The sequence below is a fragment of the Myotis myotis genome, unplaced genomic scaffold (assembly GCF_014108235.1).
Source record: "Myotis myotis isolate mMyoMyo1 unplaced genomic scaffold, mMyoMyo1.p scaffold_m19_p_9, whole genome shotgun sequence".
In the NCBI taxonomy this organism is placed as follows: domain Eukaryota; kingdom Metazoa; phylum Chordata; class Mammalia; order Chiroptera; family Vespertilionidae; genus Myotis; species Myotis myotis.
The window spans coordinates 42,856,386-42,882,804 of record NW_023416401.1 but is presented as its reverse complement, the minus strand read 5'-3'; the positions used below and the strand labels follow the sequence as shown (position 1 = coordinate 42,882,804).

Here is a 26,419-nt window from a genome sequence, read left to right as displayed (position 1 = left end):
GTGGAAGTTATTGGAAATATGAATTGTCAGCCTGGCATTTAGAATACATGCCACATTTCCCTAATTTCTCTAGCCTGATGAGATACTGAAAATAAATGCTTTAGACTCTGCTGACCTCAGCACACTTTCTTTTCTGTGTACTTCTTCTGCCCAGGGGGCTTAGAGAGGCTGTGTAAGCAGTACAGTGAGTGTGGGCCCCGCCCAGGAAGTGCACGGAAAGCTGCTAGGTGAGCCCAGGTCCTGCTGTGCTGCCTGCCCCCAGGGGAGACAGACAGCACCTCCCAGCTACCCCCTCTCCTCTGTGCTGGCCTATTAACCCAGCCCTAGCAGGGTGCTTTTACCCACTCCCATGAAGCCACAGTGACTTCTCTTTAACAGTTTGCCAGTCTGGGGTTTGCTGACCTAAAAGCTGTCATTCCCTCCTTCAAATAGCAGTTCACTCACCTATAGGACCCCATGCGCATGTCTTAAAAACACCTGGTAGGTCCCATATAGCACCTGTTAAGGGATGTTCAACTGTGCTATTAAATAGCTCAGTGTTCATCACTCCTAAAAATCGCCTTAAGTCATATGAAAATGGTCGTTATATTTAATAATGCAGTAAGCTAATAAAGCCAGTGGATTTCAATAATATTTATTTTTTATTCTCGAACCAATTTTTGCATCAACTAATTTTAAAATGGCTCTGCACATTTTCTTCTTTACCTATTTCCCATAAAAGGGAAAACATCAAAAAAATTTAAAAGGTCATTGATAGTCTTTAGAGTGTGGAGAAAATTGATCAAAATATTAATTAGACTTTTGTTTTGCTGGTTTGCATGAGACAGATGGAGTTCTGATCTTTAACTGCACCGTGACTCATGAAACTGCATGTGTACTAAAATGCCATTATTAACACAACAGTAGTTTTCAGCAGTTGGTAATTATTGGCATAATTAAACATTTATCAAGAAACGAGTATTTATCATTCATTAAACTTTCATTAAAAATCCATCTTAGCACAGGCTAGATTAGCCAGTGATTTTCAAGTGATAACTTCTTAACTTCTGGCAGACCTACAGAACATTTTCATAATAAGTAAAGTTGTATACAAGGTAATGTTCCTGGAATTGTGGGCAATTATAGGATTTCAGATTCATTTTGTAGCAAGTATTTTTGAGACTTGGACCTAGTGTGAGAAGGTAGGGACTTGGAGCTATTCTTTAGGGTTTGCAGCATTGAACTCATGTTTTAACAGCCTACCTAGCAAAGTATATTACCCTTGGCAAAGAAAAGTTACTGGTAAACAAGGTCTGTAATGCTATTTGTGTAATTTAAATTTCCCAAGCATGCACGCTTACATATATTTTGGGACATGTAGGGTTTTTCTTCAGCGGAAGTCAGGATGGAAGCTGGTGTCAGTGGGTGGCCAACAAGGGCTTTGTCACCTTATATACATCACTGATTGTGTGAGCTATGATCGGGGCTCCTGTTCCAGTTTATTGCCTCATTTAGATCATATACCCATTTCCCAGAACTGCAGGAAGGAACCTGATATGTAGAGAATTCCATCTGGTGGCTGTTCTCACCACTGCAGCCTGATTCTCCACAAAACCAGTCAAGGTTACCATGCTTTTGTTTTGTTCAAAGGTGGGAGTCTTCTCACGTAGCACCTTCAGAGCCTTCCAGATCTTCTCTGCTTTTTTTGGACATTGAGATAGATGCAGGTGGCCCCCTATAGTTCACAAAACCCCTTCTAGCCCAGACACTGGCTGGAAAGCTTCATGCACATGTCCATGCTGGTGGGCCTCCCCAGGACCTGCACTCCAGGGAAGGGCGTTGGGTGCCAGAGTCTTCGCACACACTGGTGCTCCAGGTCCTGCTCCTTTCCAGCAACTTCGCTTTGTCTTCTCTTGGGCAGAAAATTTACTGTATCAGTGCTTTTCTGTCACAAGAATGAATTGAATTTATACCCTTTAGTGCAAACAACAATAGACAGAGTGGTAACCTAGTGGAAAACAAATAGACACCCCGTCCCTTTTGGGGATTCGAGAGGTCCAGAGAGATGGTGCAGACGGAGGAGAGCTGGCAGTTAAAGAGAGGCCAAAGCGGGGAAGGATCCGGCGGTCATTTATTACCATGCCATCTTCCTAGTGTTTGCCGAACCAAGGTGCAGAGTAATGATTCAGACAAATGACGTTAATCATCATAGCTGGCCCTTTGGCAAAAATGGAAGAAAACCCAGCACTGCAGCCGAGACCTAATCAGATTCTCCAAAACTGGCTTCAGCTGGAGAGAGTTTTCTGTCTCCAGTTTTTCTGTCAATGACTTCCCGTGGGATATATCATTTTTAAAAGAAACAGTGATAAACAACCATGCCCTCGTCCCTTCCCCTTCCCCTGACCCTCCTGAGATAATCACATTAAACCTGATGATCAGCATTTATAGTGAAACGGCATTATTTTTATATCTTCTTCTTATTCATCTAATGTGATAAGATGGCAGGAGTGGTAATGACCAGTCAAGTCCTGTTTTCCATAACCCTGATCATCAGAGTTTAGCTTGACTCACTTGGAAAGGATTAGAAATGGCCTTGTGCACTACAGAACCGAGCCCTCTGCTCATGTCCATGGCCTGTGACGTGGTGTGGAGGCAGCAGGACCTGGCCAGGAGAGAGTTTCTCAGAGTGCTGACCATCCTCTCAATCGTTACTGTCTGATAGAAGTAGTGAGATAACTTCATGTGTTTGCTCTATATTGGATTCTTAAAAATTAGCCCTATCAGTAGAATTTATGAATTATTTGTTATAGATATAATTTCATTAATTATAAAACCAAAATTCATTTAGCCCTAACCACTTCAGATTTATTAATTAGGTGATCACTTTATCAAACACATACTTTGGTGCCTGGTCACTTGGAGCATAATACCATTGTGTAGAAGGGAGAACAGTAGAGGCTCAGCTATATATCACCTCTTGGGGGAAATCCTGTTGTCGTGTAGGAGGTTAATGGACACACTGCAGATGCCTTGCTTGACTTGCTTTTCTTCTTCATAACTCTAGGTAAACAGTCCTGCCACGTGTACCACCAGGTTAAGTGCCGTTGTAGGCTATTGTACCTCATTAGAGTGGGTAACCTTCAGCCATGGGAGAGAGATGGAAACTCATCATTGCAGCCACTCGGACATTTCATCTGTCACTTAGCGCAGCGCCGCAAAAATTAGCTGCCCAGCCTTCCTGGAATGTATAGTGGGACCATGAAGTTAAGCTCTGAGTCATGTCATTTTGCATCCCCCCAAAACCATCCCAAAGACAAAAAAAAAAAAAAAAAAGTGCTCTTCATTCAAAACTTTATTTCTAATTCCCATTGTTGTTCCCCAATTCAGCTGAACATCATATTCATCTCTGAACACAGAGGTTTTTTCAACAATTATGAGAAAGGTAGATATCTGTTACATTATGTAAGTGGCCTCTTACATTCTCCATCATTTCATACCAGTGCTTCCAGCCCTCAAATCAGGATTCAAAGCAAATAATAGTTTAACTTTATTGATTGAAGTGCAATATGGCCGATGGAATAGATACCAATAGAATGCTCCTCAGACCCTGGCCCTCTATATCTGATCAATAACCAGTTCATTACTAATCACATCCAACAAATAGAAGACCTTAGACATTTATTTCCCTCTGGCAGCCAGAGGCATGCAGTAGTTTTTTAGAAATAAAAAACTGCCATGCGCAAGAAGGTACGACTGACGTGCCCCAAGCTGCTCCAGGTCAGAGCTGGGCAGCTCCTCCCAGGGAAGCCTTGTGCGTATCCGGCTACAGTGGGCATCACCTCCCGCTCGCCTCTGGAATACATTACAGATGCCAGTCTCTGACTTCTGAGGGTTCTGCTCGCTGAGATATTTTGTGATAGGGAGAGGTATCACCAGAATAGGATCTGTAGGTATTAGTGTCAAGAAGAATAATGTCTCGCCTGCCCTTTCTGCTGGGTGATTGCATGGGTTATACAAAGATTGGGATGAGTCAATAGAAAACAAAGAAAGCAGAGGGGGCAGGAGTGGGTGAGGTGTGGGGGAAGCCACAGCATTGCTGGTGCCAAAAATAACATGGAGCGTTTTTCTCCCAAAGCAGAAGTGAGTGCGCAAGTCCCTACATAACCACGATAGGCATCTTACACTATGCAAACTGAGGTGACACAGAGGGTCCCTAATGCAGAGGTGAGGATGAGGCTCCAAACCCCATTCTGAGTTCAACGGGAGCTTATCAACCTTAGCACCTGACTGCAGTGGTGATGAGAAAAATACTGTAATTCTTTTATTTCATTTCCATCATGATCCACGTAGAAGAAAACAATGCAGACAGAAAATAAAATCTGTGCTGTGGGAGGGGGTGGTGTCACCTAGTTCCTTCTTAGTGTGAGTCCTTATTGTTTCACAAGGGAGAACTGATCCCATTTGTTGTCAGAACGACAATACCTGAATGAATCAGATCTACCTGTTCACACCCACGATGAGGAAAATGATTTATTATCTGTCCCTTGAATTTCTCAGAGCATTCTGTCTAAACTTTAAAAGAGGATTACATTTGCGATTAAATCTTAACAAATGTTGTTTTAACTAGACTGCAATGTATGTTATTGACAACGAGCGACTTTTCTTCTCAAAATAACATTGGTGCTTAGGCATGCAATTTGCAGAAATGACAAGAAAGGGTGGTGCTTTCCCCAAGGTGAATGTGAGCTGACTGATTAGCTGGTATTTTAACTTAGATTCTTGCAAATTACAGACATAAGAAACCCTGCAATTTATATGTACTTTAGAAGTGAAAGCTTTAATCCCATGATTCATGAAAGTAAAGTGGTAATAATTTAAGTACCATATTTTATTTACCCCTCAGACTTGTCAGCTGATACCGGAGGTATTCCTACTATTTTGGGATTGCTGCCTTTGGCCACCTAATTGCTTCTGAGGAAGTAAGAGGGAAATTGCTTATATAACTGCATGGGTTGTCTTTGGCAGTGTCGAGCCAAGGCGTCAATCAGTCCATCTGGGTAGAATCACAAGCTGACTCCGATATTGCTAAATATTTATACTGTCAGATACACACAGACATCCAGATGAAAGGAGGCGTTCATTAGGAATTCTCCTGCCTGTCAGCTTGAAGATGGAGATTAGAGCTAAACCTCCCACCACGGGACTGAGTGCTCAAGAAAAGTCTATATTTAGCCATTCTGAGCAATAAATATCATCATATTGCCTCATTTAGGTAAATAGAGAATAAATATTGTCAAGATGATCCAGAGATAATGTAAACAGATTCCTGTTCAGAGTCTCTGTTTCAGGGAAATTCCAGGACAGTGATGTGCCAATGATGCTTTCTGGTTTAACCCTTTTCTTAATCACACCCTCTCCCCTTCTGGGTATCAGAGAGTGTGTCGCTGACAGATTAGGGGAACGATGAAGAAAGAAGAGTATTTTTGCACAAAGGTGACTTGAGTTCTGTGGATTAGAGCACTAATTAGCGCTGTGCTGCAGCATCGTCCTGATAGTTGCAGAAGCTGCCGCCACTGAAAATAAAGATCCATGCAGCACTGAAGTTCATGTCCGAGTCCCAGAGCTAATGAAGCCCGTTGATCTCAAGAGCATAGTATGCTCAGAGGCTAAGCCGGCGCCTGTCAGGGCTCCACGGCGGTGCTCAGACTGGGACTCCTTTTGTCTCATCGCCCTGAAATGAGGTTTTCCACACGGTGAGAATTTGCCATGAAAGACTGAGCTCTGTACCTTGGCACACACGGCTTCCCAGCTGGCACTCGGGCCAGTGCCCTCAGTGGAGGGGTGACCCTAGCCTTTCTTGGGAGCAGGGACGGGTCCCTTCATAGGGCACATGCTCCATGCTCTTCCTGATAAATGATAATCCTAGAAGTTATCCTCAATGGGAATTTTAACTGATGTCAGAGTTTTAGTTAATTACACTAAATGATTTTTTGAGATTAATAATTAACATCTCCTTATAACTAAATATCCATAATTAATCAGCAAATCATAACGTGAAGACTAATTAACTTCAAACTCAAATCTTAACAGAAAATCCATATTACTCTCCAACATCATTAATTACTAGAGTAATCAAAGTTGTCCCTCATGGGATAAAACATAAAGCTTTGTGAGTTTATCAGCTAAGCTGTTAGCATAGAAGAATTTCCAAAGTAACTTCAGAATGGCATTACTGATTACAAGATCACGGCATTATTCCAGCACATTTTCATTGGCCACGTGGTACATTATCAATAAGCTGTCCCAGCAGCTGTCTGGGCACCAGGCAGAGTAGAGGCTGCCCCTGAGCCAGTTTACAATGATGGGGAACAAGCTGAGTAGACACCGACATTGTTCGCAAATGGGGGATTTGTTTTCACTAATAAAAAATTTGAAATGTTGTACCTGTCAGTTAAGTGTTAAAGAGTACTTAATAATTAAAGAGATAGAGTATAAAAGGAAGGAATATTGTGTAAAAGGAAGAAGTACAAGGCACTAAATTAACATGGACATCGCAGGATAAGAAACAGGGCCCTCTTGGTTTCTAAGAGATGGTGGCCCCACTGTTAAAACTGAGAAGTGTCATTTCGGGTTTTCATGTGGGGTTTTGAGTTAAAAGTGTATTTAAGAGCCAGGTTTCAGTGATTGTATCACCTAATCTCTAAGTGCACACGTGGAGCGCCGTTCTGTGTGGCAGCTGTAACAATCCTGAGCATTTCACTGTCAAGGAGACGCGAGTAAGTGGGGCTGTTAACTGAGGCAGATATCTGAGGTGACTGGGTGGCAATCAGGAACTTGCAGCACTTCAGCTAATGGGTTATGATCAGAAACGGCTCCTAATAGCCAGTGAGAGGGAACCGAATATGAAGATTTCTATAATTTTGTTGTCAGCTGGTGATGTACTCCAGTGCTAATTATTTGGAACAATTATGTTTTCCCAATAACAAAAGAAGAAGCCGTGAATTAAGCAGGCTTACCTTCAGATCTTTAGATCACAGTTTAGATGCACTTGCCATTAAGAAATAATGTTTCTTTTTGCTTTACGGAGCCCTAATTATTGAAGACGCTTGTCTTTTAAAATCTCCTGCTTCCACTCCTTTTAAACCTGCTCCACGTGTCACTACATTGATGACTCAGTAACTGGTGTTTTCTCAGCCTTAGGTTTATGCCTGCACCTCCCATAGGCTGCTCGCTTCAGTTAGTTATTCAAAAACCATAATTAGTACAGTAATTAACGTGTGGCTCCTTCAAAGGAAGACTGCTGGAGTCACGGGAAGCCTCGTCACTCTCCCTGATGTGCGGTGATAAGGAGGCCGTGGTGACGTGACAGGGCTCTGTGTTCTGCTCGCCGACTGTGCTGCAGGGGATTCAGACAGGACCTGGTGCATGGGCCCCACCGCTGGAAAAAGTAATTATCCACACTGTTTCTGTAATCCAGCTAGGTGTTAGCCTGCATTTGCAGCTGTCAAATCATTTGTTTTAAATTTTTTATATTTTATGAATACTTGGAAGTTTTGAGTTTTGCACATTATCTGTTAACCAATTTCCAAACAGAGCTGCCAAAGGTTCGTTCTCTCTCTCTCTCTCTCTCTCTCTCTCTCTCTCTCTCTCTCTCTCTCTCTCATCCATTATGGAGTGTTTCTCAGCGATTGATTTCAGTCATTGATGGTGCTTTGAATTGATGCAGGTTAAAGTTTCAAAATCATAGTCATACATTTCCCCAGGGAAGTTATTTGGTTAACTCTCAGTTTTCTCATAAGTCGAACCTATTGTGTGCCAGCCCTGGCAGAGGGGTTGTACACAGTTAAATTTAGCTGGGTGTGAGCTGGAGGCACAGTCACTCGGTGTTGTGTTGGCCTCCCCTCCCTGTTTCTTTCAGTGGGAACGTTTGGCCTTCAACTTCCTGTAAATAGCAGCCCATTCCTCACAGCATGTCATCCGTCAGCCTCTGCTTCCCAGAGCCCACACTGTGTTCTGTCCCTGGGGTGCTCAGGGGAATGGGTGGAGCAGCTGCGATGGCAGGAGGCATGCCCTTTCCAGCCAGAGGAGGCCCTGAACTGGGCCCCGTGACTCCGCCCGCTTTTGCTCTCTTTGGAGTCTGAAGGTGGGATGGGAGAGTAAAGGAACCTGGACACTGAGTATTTGTAGGGAGCAATCACATAAAAGCAAAACCTGGTTTAAACTGAGTGGCACTGAGTTGGTTCCCCATGATTCACAGTGGGGCAAAAGGTTCTTCCTTTCTACCTTGTCAGTGGATTGGTATCTCTGTGTATCTATATTCTCCATTTCTTGTCCAATTGTCTGAGTTCACAGAATAGTTTTACATATCATCTTAGTTGCAGGGTCAAGAGTTGCAAGGACTATACTTGATTTCAACCAAAGGTAATCAAATCATTAAACATTATAAGTGCCTTGATACTTGTAACTGAGTTCTGCATTTAGTAGTTAGTAGACTCTGTCTGCCTATCAGAACACACAGCTGCTGTGGAGCTCTTCTCCCCAAACATGCACCATTGAAATTAACCCACACTGATGCCTCCTCCACTGATTAACTGTGAATTCAGTAACTTTTGCACACTTTCTGATACACAGCCTTCTCAACACCACTGTAGCTGGGAAAAGCCGCTCGGGAAACCGCCACGGCACAGCTCAGGTGTGTGCCACAGCCCTGGCCATACTCATAGCAGAGGGTTTTTCTTAGTGAGATCGTGGTTCAGATGTGAATGTCTCAGAGGGAGTCAGGAGCAGGGTGTTGACCCTGCATGAAGCACGATGCTCTGGCTGCTTCATGCACTGCTCCTAAAACTTAAGACACCCTCCCATGGTCGTTGTCCCCTTCTAAAGACAAAGACACTGAAGCTGAGAGCAGGTAAATAAATTGTCCAGGCCTGTACAGCTCATTGGGGGCTAAGCGTGGGTTTTCATCTGGAGCTCCTGAGTCTTGGAGTCCACATGAATGCATTAGTAAGGAAGAGGTAGCATCACCGGCAGAAAACCCTTCCGTGTTTTGTGACTGTCAAATGCATGTTCTAAGGGAGACATGAATGACCACTGGGACAGCTGTGGATCTCCCCTCTCTTTGTCCATATAACAGCTCACTCGGTTCCTCTCACTCTCGCCCCACACACTTGTGACAGAAAATCATCTAGGTGCTGCTCAAGAACTTTCATGACGAGGAACTCAGTGTTTGTATAGCCATGCACTTGCTTTTAAAATTGAGTTCAATTTGCACAGAATAAACGTCATCCTTTTTAGGTTTGCAATCGGATGAGCTTTTACGAATGTGCTCAGTCATGTGGCATCACTACAATCTAGTTACAGAACATTCTGTCCCCCCAGAGTCTCCTCGTGTCCCTTTGTAATAAATCTCTTCACCCAGCATCCAGTTCTTGGCCCTGCCTGAAGCATTGTCTCTTCCGGGGTGTCACATGAAAGGAACTGAGCAGTATGTCGCCTTCCCTCAGTCTGCAGACCTGTTTACACCCAGCAGCCACTGTTCTCTCATCACTGAGCGTGCTCCTCGCCTGCATAGACTGGCAGGTGGTTCTCCCTCCCCATGGTGGACATTTGGATTGTTCCCAGTGGTGGTGGTTATGAACACAGCTGAGTAACCATTGGGTGCAGGTCTGTGTGGACGAATGTTCTCATTTCCTTAGGAATGGGGTAGTGGGGTGGGTCATATGTAAGAGACAGCCAGACTGGGTCCACAGTGGCCTTGCCGTTTTGCAGTCCCACCAACAATGTGAGAGAGTTGCAGTTGCTTCACATCCTCACCAACACTGGTGTCATTTGCCTTTTTGACACCAACCATTGTAGTGAGAGTGTAGTGGTGTCTCCTCATGGTTTTAATTTGCATTTTTCTAGTGACTGAGGGTGTTGAGCACCTTTTCATGGTGTGTATTCCTGGGTGCATTGCTCTCATTTTTAGGAAAGTCTTCCTCCTAGTGAGTTAAAACCTACCTCTGATAACCTGGAGCTGCACAGGGGATGCAGCTCCTGCTCTACATGCCAGCTCCCCAGAACTGGGACATGGTTCTTGGCTCCTACTTCCACCCCCAGATCCAGCTTGGCCAAGCCAGCTTCCTCTTGTCTGCTTCCTGCCCCGACCCCGCATTCAGGGGCGGTTTCTGGACCTGCCCTAGTGGCTGTGGTCTGGCCTGAGCGCTGAGTCAGATTCTCAGGTGAACCATGCCTCCTGGCACTGAGTGCAGGGCTCTCTTTCCCACCCACAGAGTTTTCTCAAAGCATCCAGGCACTGAGTTCACTTGTACGGCAGCTAAAACATGCTGTCCTGGTCACATTTAATAAACTGCCCTCAGAAAGCGGCCTTGCCTGAGCTACTGGGAAAAAATGCTTAACTGGCCAAGTACAGTGCCTTGCGTCTGATGTCAGACCCAGCCTCCAACTGTCTAAATAATCGACAGATCAGATATCAGGACAAGAAAGTGTTGTTGTGGAGACAGCCGGTTTTGTCACAGTCACAGCATTTTTAATTGCTAAGTTGACATTGGGACATTCGGAGCTGCTGGGCAGTTGTGAACAAGTTTGGCCCCTTTACTCTCTGGCGTCTGCTGTACACTGCTGTGAAAGGCCTGAGAAATGTGCAGCCATGGCTGCATGAGCTTGTCCACAACTGCAGACGTCCCAGCAGTAAGACGGTGGGCCTTGTCCTGGCACCTTGAGGGCCTGAGGGAAAGTTTTCGTAATTACAGAGTTAGTGTTAGGTCCGTTTTCAGAAGTGTGTCATGGTATTGGGGAGAATGTCTTCCCTTTGAGCAGAAGCAGAGTTAACTTGCTTACGTACAGCATCATGAAGGGTGTTGTTTCCATAAGGAGAACAGGCCCTTAGAGCAGGATGCCTTGATAGTTCCGGCTTTGACTTCAAAAAGCCACCAGAAGGTTCCATACTGTTCATGGACCCTGTCACCTTAGCATGTTCAGGCTGATTTAGGTTTTCGTCACTCAGTGTTTGCTGCATTGTTTCATCATTTCTTACTCTGCCTGTATTCGGAGCAACCTGTCACACTCCCAATCGGGAACCAGATCTGTGCTAATACCATTTCCATGGCCCTTGTCTAAGGTTTGAAAATCGTTAGTAACAATGAGATTTTCATTGTTCTGTTTAAGATAGGTGGTGTGAAATATATTAATTGTATTGCATTGGAAGTAAATTACTTAAACATTCCAGATATGACTAAAGCCATGTGGTATTTGACTGGTTTATGGGGAAAAAAGCTATCATTGATTGTTACATGTGGTGCTATTTCAAAGGGCACTGTGTACCTACTGTTTGGAGCCAAGACTGAAGATGTTTGTCCATCAGGGTTCTCTGGGTACTTGCTTTGGTTAACGCCGCACTCAGCATTCAGTGTAAGCACATTGGTGCAGATGCCATGGTGGCAAAGACCCTCCCTCTAAGATATTGTCATTCAGTGAAGGGATGCAGGGTAGCAATGTGTGTCTGAATGAGGAGTGACAGTTTTTTCAGCTTGATTAGGAAAAAAGTATTGTGCGTGTGTGCACTTACAAGTGTGTGATGCGTAGCTATGGTCATCTCAACAGAAAGTTTTATATTAGAACTCGATGTCTAACTAGAAATTAACAGTCACTTGTTTTAATTAACATGCCTGTTAATAACTGAACCATTCCGTTTACATTGTTTATATGAGATTCTAAGCACTCACCCCAGAGCGTGTTTAATTCCCTTTTCTGGCTCAAGTCGGGGCATTCAGCAAAACAGTTGGCACATTGTCGGCCTCCTGCGTGTGCCCCTTTGCCTGCAAACAGTGGAGATGTTGCCCTGAAATGTGGCTGAATTTTCATGAAAATGAAACATGAAGCATGCCAGGCCCATCTGTGCCAGCTTATGAAACAAAAGCCCCAATTTTATCGTCACTGTCTTTTGTTCTCTGCAGTGCTATTCACACGGCTGCTTCATGAATGCGGAGTCTGGGCCTCCATTGATCGCGCCTCTCTGTGCCGCACTGTTTATTCGCAGCTATAATACTTGTCACCCTGTACCCTGCTCTTTTTAAAACATGGGGACTTGGATGTCGAGAATCTTGAGTAATTTCATGAGGTTTCATGCTAGCAGACCACAGGGCTTTGTGTTGGGCTGCAGATCCTGCAGGAATGGGATGGGCCAGGGGAGCATGCTTTTCACTAGAAGGAGCCGGTGGACACTCGTGTGAGCCTCAGAATTGTGCCCTGTTGTTTCATTAAACCGATGTCAGCTTTCATTTTCCTCCTGCATGGGCATTTCCCATCCGAACGCATGGTATTTTTGCATGTGGTGAACCGGCCAGATTAAATGTTTCTGAGTTTCCATTCAGATGATCAGAAGTAATTCTTATATGAAATCACATGGGGCCAAATATGATAACTGTAAGTCCATTTGAGCTGCAGTGCTACAGTCAGCCCATTAATTTCCAAATCAAAGTAAGACAGTCAGCTGCTGTGTTGTGGAGGTGGAGGTATGTCAGATACTTAAGAAAATGTTTGTCATTCATGACCCACAGGCAGGCATTGACTGCACCCTCCCACTGGGGAAGTTCACGGTGACAGTCAGTAGGGGGGCCTCCGTAGCCTCAGCAGTGGTGGAGGGCATCGTTCATCAGTCCCTGCAGCAGTCAGCACTGTTGTGGAGTCACGTACTCCACCAGGAGGGGAACCTGAGAGACATGTAACCCTGGTTTCAAACCCTGCGCCTTCTCACAAAGACCAGCGGAGCCCAGTAGCTAAGGGTCCCTCCACCCACTCTAGCCACCACTGCTTCACCTTCCAACTGTCTTATAGTTTAATAGTCTGGTTCTTAAAGTTAAAATCATAATCCGACAGAAAGTTGAGCCAGTCCACTGCCAGAGTGTGGCCGTCAGCACGGTGTAGTCCCAACCCCACCAGCCACTTGGGGATCTGGTACAGGCAGAACAGACTGCCTTTGGCTCGGCCCGCTGAATGGCTGTGCGGTCTCTGTGCTAACTGCCTCCTTCCTTTATAGTTCCTTTTCAGAGTGTTGAATTTAAGTGTGTGTGTGTGGGGGGGGGGGGGGTGGCTTTCTCTCCAGGTACACATTTTCTGTGAAGGTTTGATCTAAAAAACCTCTTTTCGGGATTTGATGTTTTCCTCCCCGATGTGCCTTTCCTCCTCCAGTGTGTCCAAGCTATGTGTGGGCCAAATAAATTGTTGTGTGAAGGGCTGGGCAGAGGTCAGCGTGGTGGAGCCGGAGCAAATCTCTTGGTGTCGAATAGCTCAGCTTCCCACTGGGCAGCCTCTCACCTAAGGCATCGGGCACAAATCACCTTTGGAGAACCAACCATTATGCTAGTAGTCATGCTGCTGACCTCACTGGGTATTTCTCCTTCTAAGCCTGGTACTGAGCGAGGTAGGTCCCTGCCTTCCTCTACCTCGCGTGGACTCCTCCTCAGGACTGTCTACTGCGTACTCTTACTTCCCATGGTGACAAGCCCCAGTGAGACTCGGGAATTACACTCAAGCTGCACGATGGGGAGGAGATCTGAGTCAAGGCTCTAGTGGGAGTGAAGAGCTAATACGGAAGTAAATTCCGAACCTCAGAGGTTTTAATTCCTTAAATGCCCTATGCCTTAAAAACTTGAACAGCTGTTAAAGAATTAACATGTGTCGCTCAGCTTGGGTCGCAGATTTAGTTCCAGCTGCAAGGCATTAGTCTGGCCCAGGTGCGGGCCCTGTAGAGGCTTCTGATGGGAGGGGCTGGTGAACCCCGGAGCTGGTGAACCTCTCTCACTTGCAATGCACACAACCAGCCTACTGTCCCAGATTTACAGAACTGGCCTGGGAGGATTGGAGATGGCAGGGACTAGGGGGACGGGGCGGGGGGGGGGGCAGTATTGTCTAGGAGTCATGCATTCACTACTGATTGGCTCACCCCCTCGAGTATCAAGATGAGGCACCTGTTGATCACAGAAAGAGGTCAGGAGAGAAGGGCCCGTCTCCCATCATAGCAGCTAGGGGAGCCTGCCTTCTCTGCCCACGGCCCTGGAAGCTCTGGGCCTGTAGCTTTGTGTGTGTGACCTGGGACATTCCCAGGCAAGAGCAGCCACCAGGACACACCCTATGTTCTTCCCTGAGCTTTGTTGCTGGTGACTCCATGCAGGCCAGCGGTTGTGTGGCCATAGGAACACCGTGTCACTTGTATCTCGTCCCCATGCTCATGGGAACTCTGAGCTTTGATTCCATGTGATTTGAATTGCCCACTTGTGCACATCACTGGTCTCTGCAAAACATCTTCCAGGAGGTCCTTATGGATTGTGTATCACCTGGGCACTCATGTGTGCCCCTCGTGGAGTGATACCCTGGTGCAGTGGTTATGTGCTCGAGGGCTGCAGTAGCATCCATTGTAAAACAGTGTCTCAGTGGAGAGGCAATTGGGGCTGCCCAGTTACCAAAGCCTGGAGACTCCTTAGGGAACGAATAATTTTAGAGAGATGGGTTCCAAGTTTCCCAAAACAGCCCTGTCCCCCAACTATAATGCCACCTTGCTAAGCACATACCCATTTTCAAGTGCACACCATGGGCATTTGCTTGAGGACTTGACCATGGCATGCATCACTCTAGACACACAGGCACCCTTGCAGTCGGCCCTGTGTCCCGCCCCAGGTGCTGCATCTTCATGACTTCCCATTGGAAAACCTGCCCGGCGTGTGGAGGGGACACGGACAGTCACTGTCTGATCAACCCACGGGGCCATTGCTGGCATTCCACTCTCCTTGTAATTTGTAAGTTCATTTTTGTTCATTCTGCTCATCTCAGCGCAATGATTCAAGCCTTATAATTTGTCTTCTGTTTGGTATTTTTAACCAGTTTTAAAATTTATTATTCCAGGTATGTAGTTTTGCTGCAGTTTTTACATAGGAGTTTAACTGATATTTAGAAAGGTGTTAAAAGTAAAGGTTGTAACATTCACTGGTTAACATGGAAATCCATTCTTATTTCCACCTTGACCGTGGCCCTACCACCTCCTTTGTGCTGTCTCCATGTACACAAAGGCTGAGGGCTAGGCCCAGCCGCACATCAGGGACACGCCCAGTGCTGTCCCTGAGTCAACCTGAAAAGGTCTGAGGAAGGCCCGTGCCCCCCGCTCTCTCTTACATTAACAGACTCAGTCAGCAGGCTCTCAGGGGCCTCAATTTACTCTGCTTGTCCTAGAAATCTCTGAGCACAAGAGTCAGGTCCTCAGCACCTGGCGGCTGCACCCAGGTGAGAGTGACCTCGGCACCATCTCAAAGTGTTTCACTGCCCAGACTCAAGGAGCCCTTCTGTCTTTGGATCTCAGACTTTGGTAGAGATCAGGCCTTCCTGGTTCCTATCCTCTGGATGCACAGGGCACCCTCACACTTGCCTGCTGGCTGAACGGGAAGGGAGAGCTATGTGCCCAGCACAGCCGACCCATTTGAATATGTGGAGAATCCGCATTGTTTCAGTGTAGGCAGCAGCTGTGTCCCTCGGCTGTGAGCAGATGTTAGAGCTCCGAAAGCTTTGCTGATAATTAAAATACTAACGGTGCGCATTTTGCCCCAGCTGCAGGTCTGTTTACTGTAAATTTGATTTTAATGGTGCCTCTGTGCTGTTACCGAGGAGCGGTTTGCTTTTTACCTTCATGCAAAAGTGTCTGCAATGAAGACAAATGTCTGTCTCCTCTTGTTTCCCCGGGAAAGATATGAAGATGCTGTAATACGCAGGAAATCGGAACGTGCCTACGGAAAGGAATGTGATCTTTTCACAGGGTTGCCAGGAAAACAAAATGAGACACGTTTGGTCCACCCCTTAGAGGAGTGCCCAGGACCTGGTTGGCTGGCCTTATTTGCATAGTTTTTCCTTTAATTGTCTGTAACCTGTACAACTTTTGAAATATAGGCCTTGTCTCCTAAGATTGTGTTATCTATATTGGGAGTTTTATAAGACTCTCAGAGGGCATTTAGGGAAAGGTTATTGGGATTCCTGATTTTGGGATTCCATAATGAAAAGGAATGTCACTGCCTGTTTTAATTTAATTAAGTCCAGCGGAGTCAGCCTTGACTGTCGGTGGGCTAGGCTGCAGGGTACCGGCAATCTTTGAAGGAAGACTCCCTGAGGCCCTGGGTTCCCGAAGGTAGGAATGTGGCGGACGTCTTACATTTCACATGCTACATAGGGAGGCAGGGTGAGGGCTGGGTCCCTAGGGCCGTGCACTCCAAGGGTGGAGCTCTTGGAAGGAGAAAAGGGAAGCGTCCAAGGCAGTCCCCTCCCAGTGGCCTGGGGCTGACCTCGCCATCCAGATGTGCACAGAGCCCAAGGCCCAGTGATGGACCCTGACAGCCCCTCCCTCCTCATCCCCCCCGTACCGGAGACACATGCTCCTAGTGGTCAGTGACAAGATCAGAGTCCCTCCCAGAGCTGCCACCTGCACATGGGAGACCATGCCTAGCTCTGGAGTGAGATGTGCATGCAGGCAGGGCTCCTACCACTGCGGGAGCTTCCTGCAGGAAAATGATCCTCTGTAGAAGCCAATTTCTTAGGGTTTGTGACTCTAAAGGTAAACTGTTGTCTTTTATTGTTTGTTACTCATCAGTGCCCGTGGAAATACTTCGGCCCATGGAGACTCTTCACAGTAAAGTTGAATCCTAGCTCATTATGCATTTCCCACTTGAGAAAAAAATTATCTTTAGTTGTGTTTTTTTTCTAAATGCCTTAGAATTTATTTCAGGGGTCTTATAAGATCATCTTAAAACACCACCAACCCTAAATGCAGTCCTAATGCTAACTAAGGAAAAAAGACTAAAAGTCTTGCTATCTAAAATTGTATCCAGGCTTCCTGGAAATTTTTAGGAAAACTTGCCCAGCATGAACTATATATTTGAAATAGTCTCTCAGAAATGATGTGGACTTTGGTTAATTTTTCACAGAAAAATAATTTTTCTGATCTTTCTTATAAAACAACTAGTGTCTCAGTGTATGAAAATTCATGCACTGGAGTGGGGGGGGGGGGTCCCACAGCCAGGCCTACCCCCTCTCACAGTCTGGGAGCCCTCGGGGGCAGGAGGCAACCTGGCGATCAGGGGAAGGCGACGCCCCATCACACCTGTGCTGCTGCCACTGCCGGCAGCACAAGCCTCAGCTGGCCCTGGTTACCTGCGCCTTGGGCCAGCCCTGGGTGGCTGGGGGGCTTAGGGGGTTGGGAGATTCTGGAGGGGACTGGGTACCGCCATCCTGTAGCTGTGGGCGCTGCCATCTTTGAGGGCAAGGCAGTCAATTAGCGTATTCCCTCCTTATTGGCTGTGGGCACCGCCATCTTTGCAATGGTGTGAGGGTTAATTAGCATATGCCTTCTTTATTATATAGGATGGCCTTCATGAAATTGAAGGCAGAGCAGATTTTTACTGTAACTCTTTTAACATATATCTTTGAGGGGGGGGGGGGGGAGTGGTATAAAGCAGATATTTACCAAGATGCTTTTTTTATTTAGAGAGAGAGAGAGAGAGAGAGAGAGAGAGAAATATCGATGTGAAAAAGAAACATTGATCAGCCAGCTGCCTCCCACACACTCCCCATTCTCTTAAAAGAAAAATGCTGGTGAAACTGTCATTTCAGTAGGACCGAGAGGTTTCTGTAACCAGAGTCTCGATCACAGACGGGTGTGTAGAGCCTTCCATGTGGGGTGGACTCCTGCTCCTGTGCAGGATCAGCACAGAAGGCACTCACCTGTGCACACAGGAGTCTGTGGGAGCCCTCCTCGGGGTGTCCTGACCTACACCAGGCAATTATTTTCCAAAACCTGGATACACTATAGAGCAATTCTCCTTATCGATTTGACTGGCTAAACTATTAGTAACTGCTATTGCAAGAATAATTTACTTCCAGCTTTGAATTTTGTAGGTGGTTATATTTCATTGAATTTTTATTTATCATTTTTCCTGCATTCATTTGAGAAACTTACAAGCTTTGTGACATTAATATATGGCCCTAATTTATTAACATAATCTGTTAATATTGTTTCATTGTAATAGACATTAAGTATGCTTTCTTAACACTCTTGCTAAAATTACATCTTAAAATTGAAGTTGAGAAAAATTAAATGTGACTCAAGAACCACAGTCATGTGTGCCCCCGATTTTTATACGCAGAGTATTACATTTTTAATCGTATTACATCCAGGGTGCTTTTAATGATGACAAGGAGCCAACCTAGCACTTTAAAGTTTATGCCCTCCCAAAATATAGTCTAAAACACACACAGTGTTTGAGACGCCACCTAGCAATGTGTACACATGAATGCCATTCAGGAGAAGCTTAGAAATTTAAAATAAATTCAGGCTACAGCCACAGAGCGGCTCACCTAGGATACTGTCCAGCTTCCCTAACGTGCGAGGCGTTTCACCCACACAAGTCTTTTTATTTTTAATGCCATCTTTATCTGCTACGCGATGCATGAAATCTACTTTCGGTTTTAGAACTGCTAGCCACCTTTGACCCCTTTAGTGGAGACACAATGTGACCTTTCTATTGTCATCGGCTTTCATTCTCCTGAAAATTCTATGAATTTTTATTACAAGTTTTTTTTAAAACCAAGCTGAGGCTTCAACAAATTACTTGACGCAGATGAGATGAAGTTGTTGAAGTGGGTGTTAGATAAGTTTTACAGCCGCGCACTGCCGAGGAGGCCGGCCCGTGTCCTGCAATGTCACCCGCCAGTAACTGCTGAGCCTACTATTGGATAAATACATCATTTTATGGAACATTGATTGTTCTATAAACCCAATGGAGTATTATGCTCTATGATCAAACCATTTAGATTGTGTGTAGAGCACAGAAAATGCCATATTCAGGATGGTACTAAAAGTGCCATTTGTGTATTTTATGGATGTCATTACAGGGGAAACTTCTCTCCGTAGGCCCTGTTTACTGCAAAATTTTTTAGTCTGTAATGACATTTTTCATTCACAACGTATGCCTTCAAGAGAGGGGGCCCTTGTTTTATTTGTTTCATTCGAGTTTACTGCACAAATTCTGTACATTTTAATTAAATGTAAGCTTAACAAAAGCATAAGGTATTTATTCTGTGGGAAAAAATGATGACAGTGAGGAGAGAATAGCACACACACAGCCAGGAAGCAGTCAGGGACTGAGCCCTGTCTGCAGCGTCCCAGGGGCACAGCGGGCAGCAGACGGGAGCAGGGTTCGGGGAGGCGCGTGCCACTTAACCCCAGCACCTGCAGGGTGGGGTGTGTGCTGTCAGCCCTGGAGACTGGCTCCTCAACAAGGACGGGCTGGAAGGCGCCAGGCTGCAGGATGAGCTCCGGGAGAGGTGAGCCTGATTAGAAATCACTTCCCAAAGCAGGTTCTCAACCCTCCCAGAACCCGTCCCACTCCCCCTGGGCTGTAAGTGTTCAGTGCGCTTAGTACGAAAAGGGAGGGCAGTACCTCTGCTCTTGTCAAAGCAACTGAGCAGTGTGCTGGAATTTCATAAGCAGGCACTAGGCTGCATTTTAGCTTCATTTGCACCTTCTCCACAAAGCCACGTACTGTCCTGTTGGAAATGGGTCCAAAAAGGACTGCTTCAGACACGCCAGCTATAAGCTGCTATTATTATCCTGAAATCTAACACTGTCTTTGAAAAATGTAAAGTGTAACAGATATTATTTTGGGCATCTGAGATCCATTAAAATGGGTGCAGGTTTGGGGCTATCATGGTGACTGAGCAGGTAAGGACAAACCTGTACGGCATTCCTGTTTTCCAAATACCACGCCCATTGGCCGTTTGCACTGGTGAGCTTTCCAGTTCGTGTTTACTAGAAAGATCTCAGAATTTGAAGTCGATGTGCCCAATGAATTCTCGGGCACCATCCAGTTAGAATTTAAAGTCACAGCAGAGATTCGCATTAGTTTAAATGACACTTGAACCTCCACGTGGCTCAACATTAATTCATTACGGTCAGAATGGACGAATCTTCAGTGGCTGGATCTTTTTCAATCTGATTGAGGCTGTTACATTTTATAGGTGCTATTTTTCAAAGCAGTACTGACAGCACACGCAAAGTTATTAAATTGCTGAATCAAAAGATGGACCTGCACTCACGTTTATGAACTGTGCTGGGACAGCGAGGCTCGAGGGCGAGGTTAGGATGTTGGCATTGCCGAGCCTCAGCATACCACCTGACAGCAGTATTTACCCATGTGGTTTACTGTAATGGTCTAGAGGGGCCTCACCCACTTCCAGATGCAAATAAAATAAGTAGTTCAGGAGGGCACAATCGCCAGAGCTATGAAGGGCCCTGGGTAATTCTGCCCTGAGGGTCTCTGTCCAGTGCAGACTGCGGGGGAGACCACTTGGACCCTGCGTGCACTGGGCGCGAGCATTCCTTCAGAGGCAACTAAGAGTAAGATTTTCATCTGTCCCAACCACAGTAGCTTCTCCTGTTGTCTAATGAAAAGGCAGTATGCTCTCTCCTGTAATTAATTGGGGAGGGGTGATTTGAAGGCTGTCTTCTTTACTTTTGTGTCCATTTTCTTTTCATACTCTAAATTAGTTTGAAAGTGACCTTGAAATTAACTTAAGTGCAGGGTGTAAGGAAGACAGAATGGGCAGGAACAGAGGACCAAGTCCAGCGTATCGTGAAGGTAAGTAGCATGCCCCATCCCAGGAGAGGAGCTGCAGGCTTTCCGGAGCCATCTGGGGAGCCCAGCAGGCCAGGAGCTGGGGGTCCAGTGGACAGCACACAGACCAAGGTCAGCAGTGCCCCGCCCACCCAACCTGGTCTCTGACCTCCAAGGAGAAAGAGTCAGGGAGGGTCAAAGCTGAGAGGATGACAGTGAGCAGCCCTTTCTCGGTAGGATCCAGTGCTTTAACCTGGTCTCATGATTCTTCTGACCCCGAATCTGCCTGAGGCTGGGTGCTTTTTGTCAAGCAGGAGGGTCGGGTAGGGGATCCCTATAGCAGGGCACAACAGGCAGGTCCATGTAAGCATGGGGCTGATTCCCACAAAGCTCTCCTGATGCTCATATAACCTCAAGACAGTCTGCAGAGCCCTAGGGGAGCTGGCTGGTGGCTTCCTTAGTGGTCCTTGTTGTCTTCACTCTGCTAGGTGAGTAAACGAGAAATCAGAGGCTCACTCTAGCTTGTGGAGCCGTTTATTTTTATTTTGTCCAATTACAGTTGACATGCAGTATCTTTTGTATCCATTTCAGGTGTGCAACATAGCAGTTAGATAGTCGTATACTGTAGAAGTGTTTCCCCCAATATTTCTAGTTCCTACCTGCCACCATACATAGTTATTACAATATTACTGACTGTATTTCCTATGTATTTCAACTACCAATCTGTACCCCTCAATCCCATTACCTTTTTCACCCAGTCTCCCACCCCACCCCCACCCTCTGGCAATCACCAGTCCAATCTTGTCTCTATGAGTCTGCTTTTGTTTTGTGTATTTTGTTCTTTAGATTGAATATATGAGTGAAATCATATGGTACTTGTTTTTCTCTGACTGACTTATTTCACTTAGCATAATACTCTCCAGGTCCATCCATGCTGTTGCAAATGGTAGGGTTTTGTTCTTTTATCTGTGGCCATATAGTACTCCATTGTGTAAATGTACCACAGCTTTTTTATCCCCTCACCTACTGATGGGCACTTGAGCTGTTTCCAGATCTTGACTATTATAAATAATGCTGCAGTGAACATAGGAGTGCATATATTCTTTCAAATTAGTGTTTTGAGTTTCTTCAGATATAGTCGCAGAAGTGGAATTGCTGGATCATAAAGCAGTTCCATTTTTAATTTTTTTAGGAAGCTCCATACTGGTTTCCATGGTGGCTGCACCAGTTTGCATTCCCAGCAGCAGTGCATGAGAGTTTCTAGGTGGCCATTTTGCTAGAATCATGGATGTTTTGTCACCTCGGTTGAAGGTTTGATCCCCGCGTCCAGCTGGGGAGCATGCGGGAGGCAACCAGTCGATGTTTCTCTCCTAGATTGATGTTTCTCTCTCTCCCTGCCCCCCTTCCACACTCTCTCTAAAGATCAGTGGAGGTGGGGGTAATGTCCTCGGGTGAGGATTACAAAAAAGCACATTAAAGGGAGTAAAGTGGAATATTTCTACAATGTAGTTGCCACTGAAATATGGAAATAATGGGAATCACTTATAGATCATTCTTATGTAGGAAGGAAGGTGCTGATATTAAGGAAACCAATAGAAATTTTGAGATTTAAAGAAAATAATAGGAACTCTCTTTGAGGAGTCAGTCTCTTTTTTAATGAAAATAAAGATTATAATTTTCATTCATATTTCCAGTTACTAAACATCAGCCTGCATCGTGGATGACACTGGGGAAGGCAAATGTGCACTCACCTGGGCCCCTGCCTGAGGCCTGATATCCCGCCTTGCCTGGCGTTGGCCCTCAGTTCTCTGCCCATTGTCCCAGCTTTGCTTCTGGAACTTCCTGTCCGCAAAGCAGAGTGCAGCCCAAGTCTCCAGCCCTGAGAGCTGGGAGCCCTGCTGCAGCCCCATCCTGTCGGGCCCGGTGGCCCATGGCAGGACAAGCAGGCGGCTTTTCACTGGAGTTTGTGTCTGAAGCATGGTTGCTGCTCAGTAAATACTTGCTGTGTTGTCCTCACGCGGCTGTTTATTGATGGCATATTTTTAGAATCTGATATGCAGGGCTTTCATTCTTTTGGCTGAGTACACAAATATATACCCTGTCTAATATTTGGACATTAAAGGAAGATTTTCCTCTGGGTCCAAAGACACTGCTGCTGACTGTACTGATCTTCACTTCCCTCCAGTGGCTGACAGTCTTAGAAATGACAGCAGGTGAGGGAGCCTGGCTCCCTCCCAGGCACTGGAACGCAAACACAGGTAAGAGTTGTAGGGGGCAGTCAGAGCAGGATGTGGGAAGGGCCTGCGCCTTCACAGCTATATTCGCTCTTGAACCAGGAGCGCCTGCCAGGCCCCTGGGTGGCTGCCTCTGTGGGATCCCAGCCAGGAGAGGACACCGCTCCTGAGCCGGGTTCACAGTGATGTTTCTGTTGAGGTTCAAAAGCATCTGCGGGAGAATTGTTTTACTTTAAAGAATAAACTCATTCGCTGGCTCTAACTAGCCCTGTCTCCCACAGGCATAGTTTCCAAGTCCTACGAATGCCGTTTGAAGGGCCAAGGCGCCACGTTCGTGGAGACGGACAGCCCGTTCACTGCAGCCGCGCTGGCAGAGGAGTCCCCGGTCAAAGACAGGCCCTTGCGCAGTGGCCGGCGGGCAGCGGCAGCGCCCGAGCAGGTGCAGCAGGTCATCATTATCCAGGGCTACGACGGGGAGTTCGCCCTGGATGCCTCCGTTGAGGAGACGGCTGCGGCCACACTGCAGACGTTGGCACTGGCCGGCCAGGTGGCCCGCGTGGTGCACATCACGGAAGACGGCCAGGTCATTGCTGCGAGCCCCAGCGGAGCCCACATGGGCAGTGGGGCGTCGGGGCCCGTACTGCCGGAGCAGATGGCGGAGGAAGCCACCCAGGTGGTGGTGGTGGGGGGCTCAATGGAAGGTCACATGGCCGAGCCCCTCAGCCCTGGTGGTGCGGTGATACAGCAGGTGACCAAGCAGGAGATCCTAGACCTCAGCGAGGGGGCCATCCCCCAGCCTGACCCGGCCTCTGCCCTGGATGCCCTGCTGTGTGCGGTCAGTGAGTTGGGAGGGGCAGATGGCAGGGCTGGGCCTGTGGACAAGGGCAGGGCTGGCCATAGAGATGTGCTGGTCCAGCTGCCCGGGCAGGAGGTGCCTCCCGCTGAGGCCGCCGAGGTCCACGTGTTCCCGGACATGGAGGGGAGCCCAGCCACCATGGAGCCCATGGAGGTCCTGACCCAGGTGGTGCAACCCTCTGCTGTTGTCGCCTCACAGGAGCGTGCCCAGGTGGCCTTCAAAAAGATGGTCCAGGGCGTCCTTCAGTTCGCTGTGTGCGACTCGGCCGCGGCCGGGCAGCTGCTGAAAGAGGGTGTCACCCAGGTCATCGTGAACGAGGAGGGCGCGGTCCACATGCTGGCCCGGGAGGGCTCGCAGATCGTCATGCAGGAGGCGGGGGTCCCCGGGCAGCATGCGGAGCTGGCTGAGCAGGACGGGGAGATCTCACAGATCATTGTCACCGAGGAGCTGGTCCAGGCCATGGTTCGTGAGTCTGGTGGCAACTTTCCGGAGGGCGCAACCCATTATATTGTGACCGAACTGCCCCCCGGGGTGCAGGATGAGACGGCCATGTACTCCCACACTGTGATAGAGACAGCAAACTCGCAGGAGATCCTGCAAGCGGGGGCCATGGTCCCCAGTGGAGCGGAACAGTTGACAAGCATGGTCATTTACACCCAAGAGGGCTCCCCAGCAGCCACAGTCATTCAGAGCCAAAGAGAGAGTCATGAACTCCAGGAAGCCTAAGGCAGAGGTCATGTGTGGAAAGATCAGCACATGTGGACACAGTGGTCCCTGCCCAACAATGAGTGTAGCTCAAAGGAGCACCAGACACACTCTCCGTCCGAGGTTCACACTGCTGCTTAAAAGCGCGCAGTCCCAGGACGCCCCAGTGGAGGGATGAGAGCCGTGCAGCCAGTGGGCCAGCGGCAGAGCTGCACATGGAGGCAGGGCCCTGCACCCCAGATCTGCTCACTGTTCGGTTCTTTTGTTAAAGGTCTTTCCCTCTGTTCTATCTATTGTGCCGAGGAGAATCTGAGTTTTCTTTTCTGCATCACCCCCCCCCCCCACACACACACACATACAAATGTTTTCCCATTTCAGTTCCCAAAGGGCCGTGCCCCACTGGTGGACGTGTAAGCACAGTGTGTTTGTGGCTTGAGACCTGTCTGCTCGGCAACCCAGCATGTAGCCGTTTACACATTTTATTCTATATTCGGTTAAAACTGCAACTGCAAGTATTACTGTCTTGATGTAACCCACCCCTGTTCATTTTGTTGAAATGTGTCCCCAGACCAAAGGAAGCCTGTCATTCATCTCCCGCGTCAGTTTGCTCTCTTCAGACATGGCAGGTGTATTCAGAGCTCTGGTTGCCTTCTGCTTAAAAGAACCTTCTAAAGCCTGCGGTTAAGGAAAGCCTTGGCGTTCATGTTTCATTAAAATGCACCCTGTTTTAGTCAACCCAATGCTTCTAATTTTGACTTCATTTCATATAATAAAGTCTCTATATGAAACACGCACTCTGGAAAATACTGTTCATGCCAATATTTTGCTTTTTATAACACGTTCATATCTATGTCATTGTTGAGGGATTTATTTGTAATTTATGTCAGTGTGAGACTGACGTTAAACATTACCAACAGGAAGCCCCACCTGCAGCCCGCCCTGACCCGCGTTGTCTGTGAGGCTCTGGGTCCACTGTAGCTGTGGAGTGCAAGGTTACGTCCCAGTCATTTGTTTCTTGATAAAATTGCTCTTCTTCCTTTTCCAAAATTGTAAAATAATCCACTTCCCCCATGCACAGGTTGTTTTGTTCTGTTTCTTTTTTCTTTGAAATAAAACTATAGCATTAAAGAGAATGATGATGTTGTATTTCCAGCAGTCAACCAATGGGCACCTGTGAAAAGTAACCAGAGCTCGCGCCTCTGTCTGACACAGGCTTCCCCTCCATCTGCCCACTGTCGGGTGTACTGGCTCCTCACCGGCACCTCCACGGCCTGGTGGGCACAGGACCCAGGCAGGTTCTGGTGACAGTAATGTCTTCTATCATGGTTAATATCTAAAAACTGTGAAGAACAGACATGAGGAAAGGAAGAGAGAATGGTCCCTTTTTAGTTTAATTAGAAGTACCATTTAGAACACCTTTCTGAATGGATTGGGAACAGGGGGATGAGCTTCCCCGAGAAGCCGAGCCCTCTGCCCTGAGAGCCCAACCTTGTCTCTGTGAGTTGGAGTCCTGTCTGTCCTAGGGCCACCGCCCTTTACACAGCCACTCCTCCCCCAAAAAACAAAAGGTAAGATTTCAAGTTCAACACTGAGATTCATAATTAGTTAAGTATGACTTGCTCATGTTCCTTAAAAATGGCAGGGCGAGTCAGTTCTTAAACACTGTTTCCAGCAAACAGTGACAGGATCAACTCCGTTTGTTATCAGGATAAAGGTGACCTTTACAAACTGGTGCCCCTCTCCAGGCTTCTCATACATGTTAATAATAAAAAAAAGTCAGAGAGAGAGAGAGAAAAGAAAAGAGAAAGGAGGGGGCATGTTTTCCACTGGAAATATTTCTTCGTGCTCATCCCTGTTCATGGTAGCTGTGGTCGGCACGATGCTAATTCCTCCCTGTGCTCAGGCCTGTACTGCTAACCTTTCTGCCGCAGTCCAGGCTGTTGACACTGACACGCTGCAGTTTACTGTGTGTGATTTATTTAGGATAAATATGTCTCAGG

At 46.8% G+C, this 26,419-nt stretch overlaps 1 protein-coding gene across 1 annotated transcript in view; it reads left to right on the top strand.

Annotated features, from left to right (window-relative positions):
- LOC118663264 (zinc finger protein 407-like) overlaps positions 1–25,552 on the top strand; it is a 148,368-nt gene extending 122,816 nt beyond the window's left edge. The window contains exon 6 of the mRNA XM_036322715.1: positions 23,140–25,552. Within this exon, the coding sequence (XP_036178608.1) occupies positions 23,140–24,440 (1,301 nt within the window). The 3' untranslated portion in view covers positions 24,441–25,552. The remainder of the gene's footprint in view (positions 1–23,139) is intronic.
- Positions 25,553–26,419: the final 867 nt, after the last annotated feature.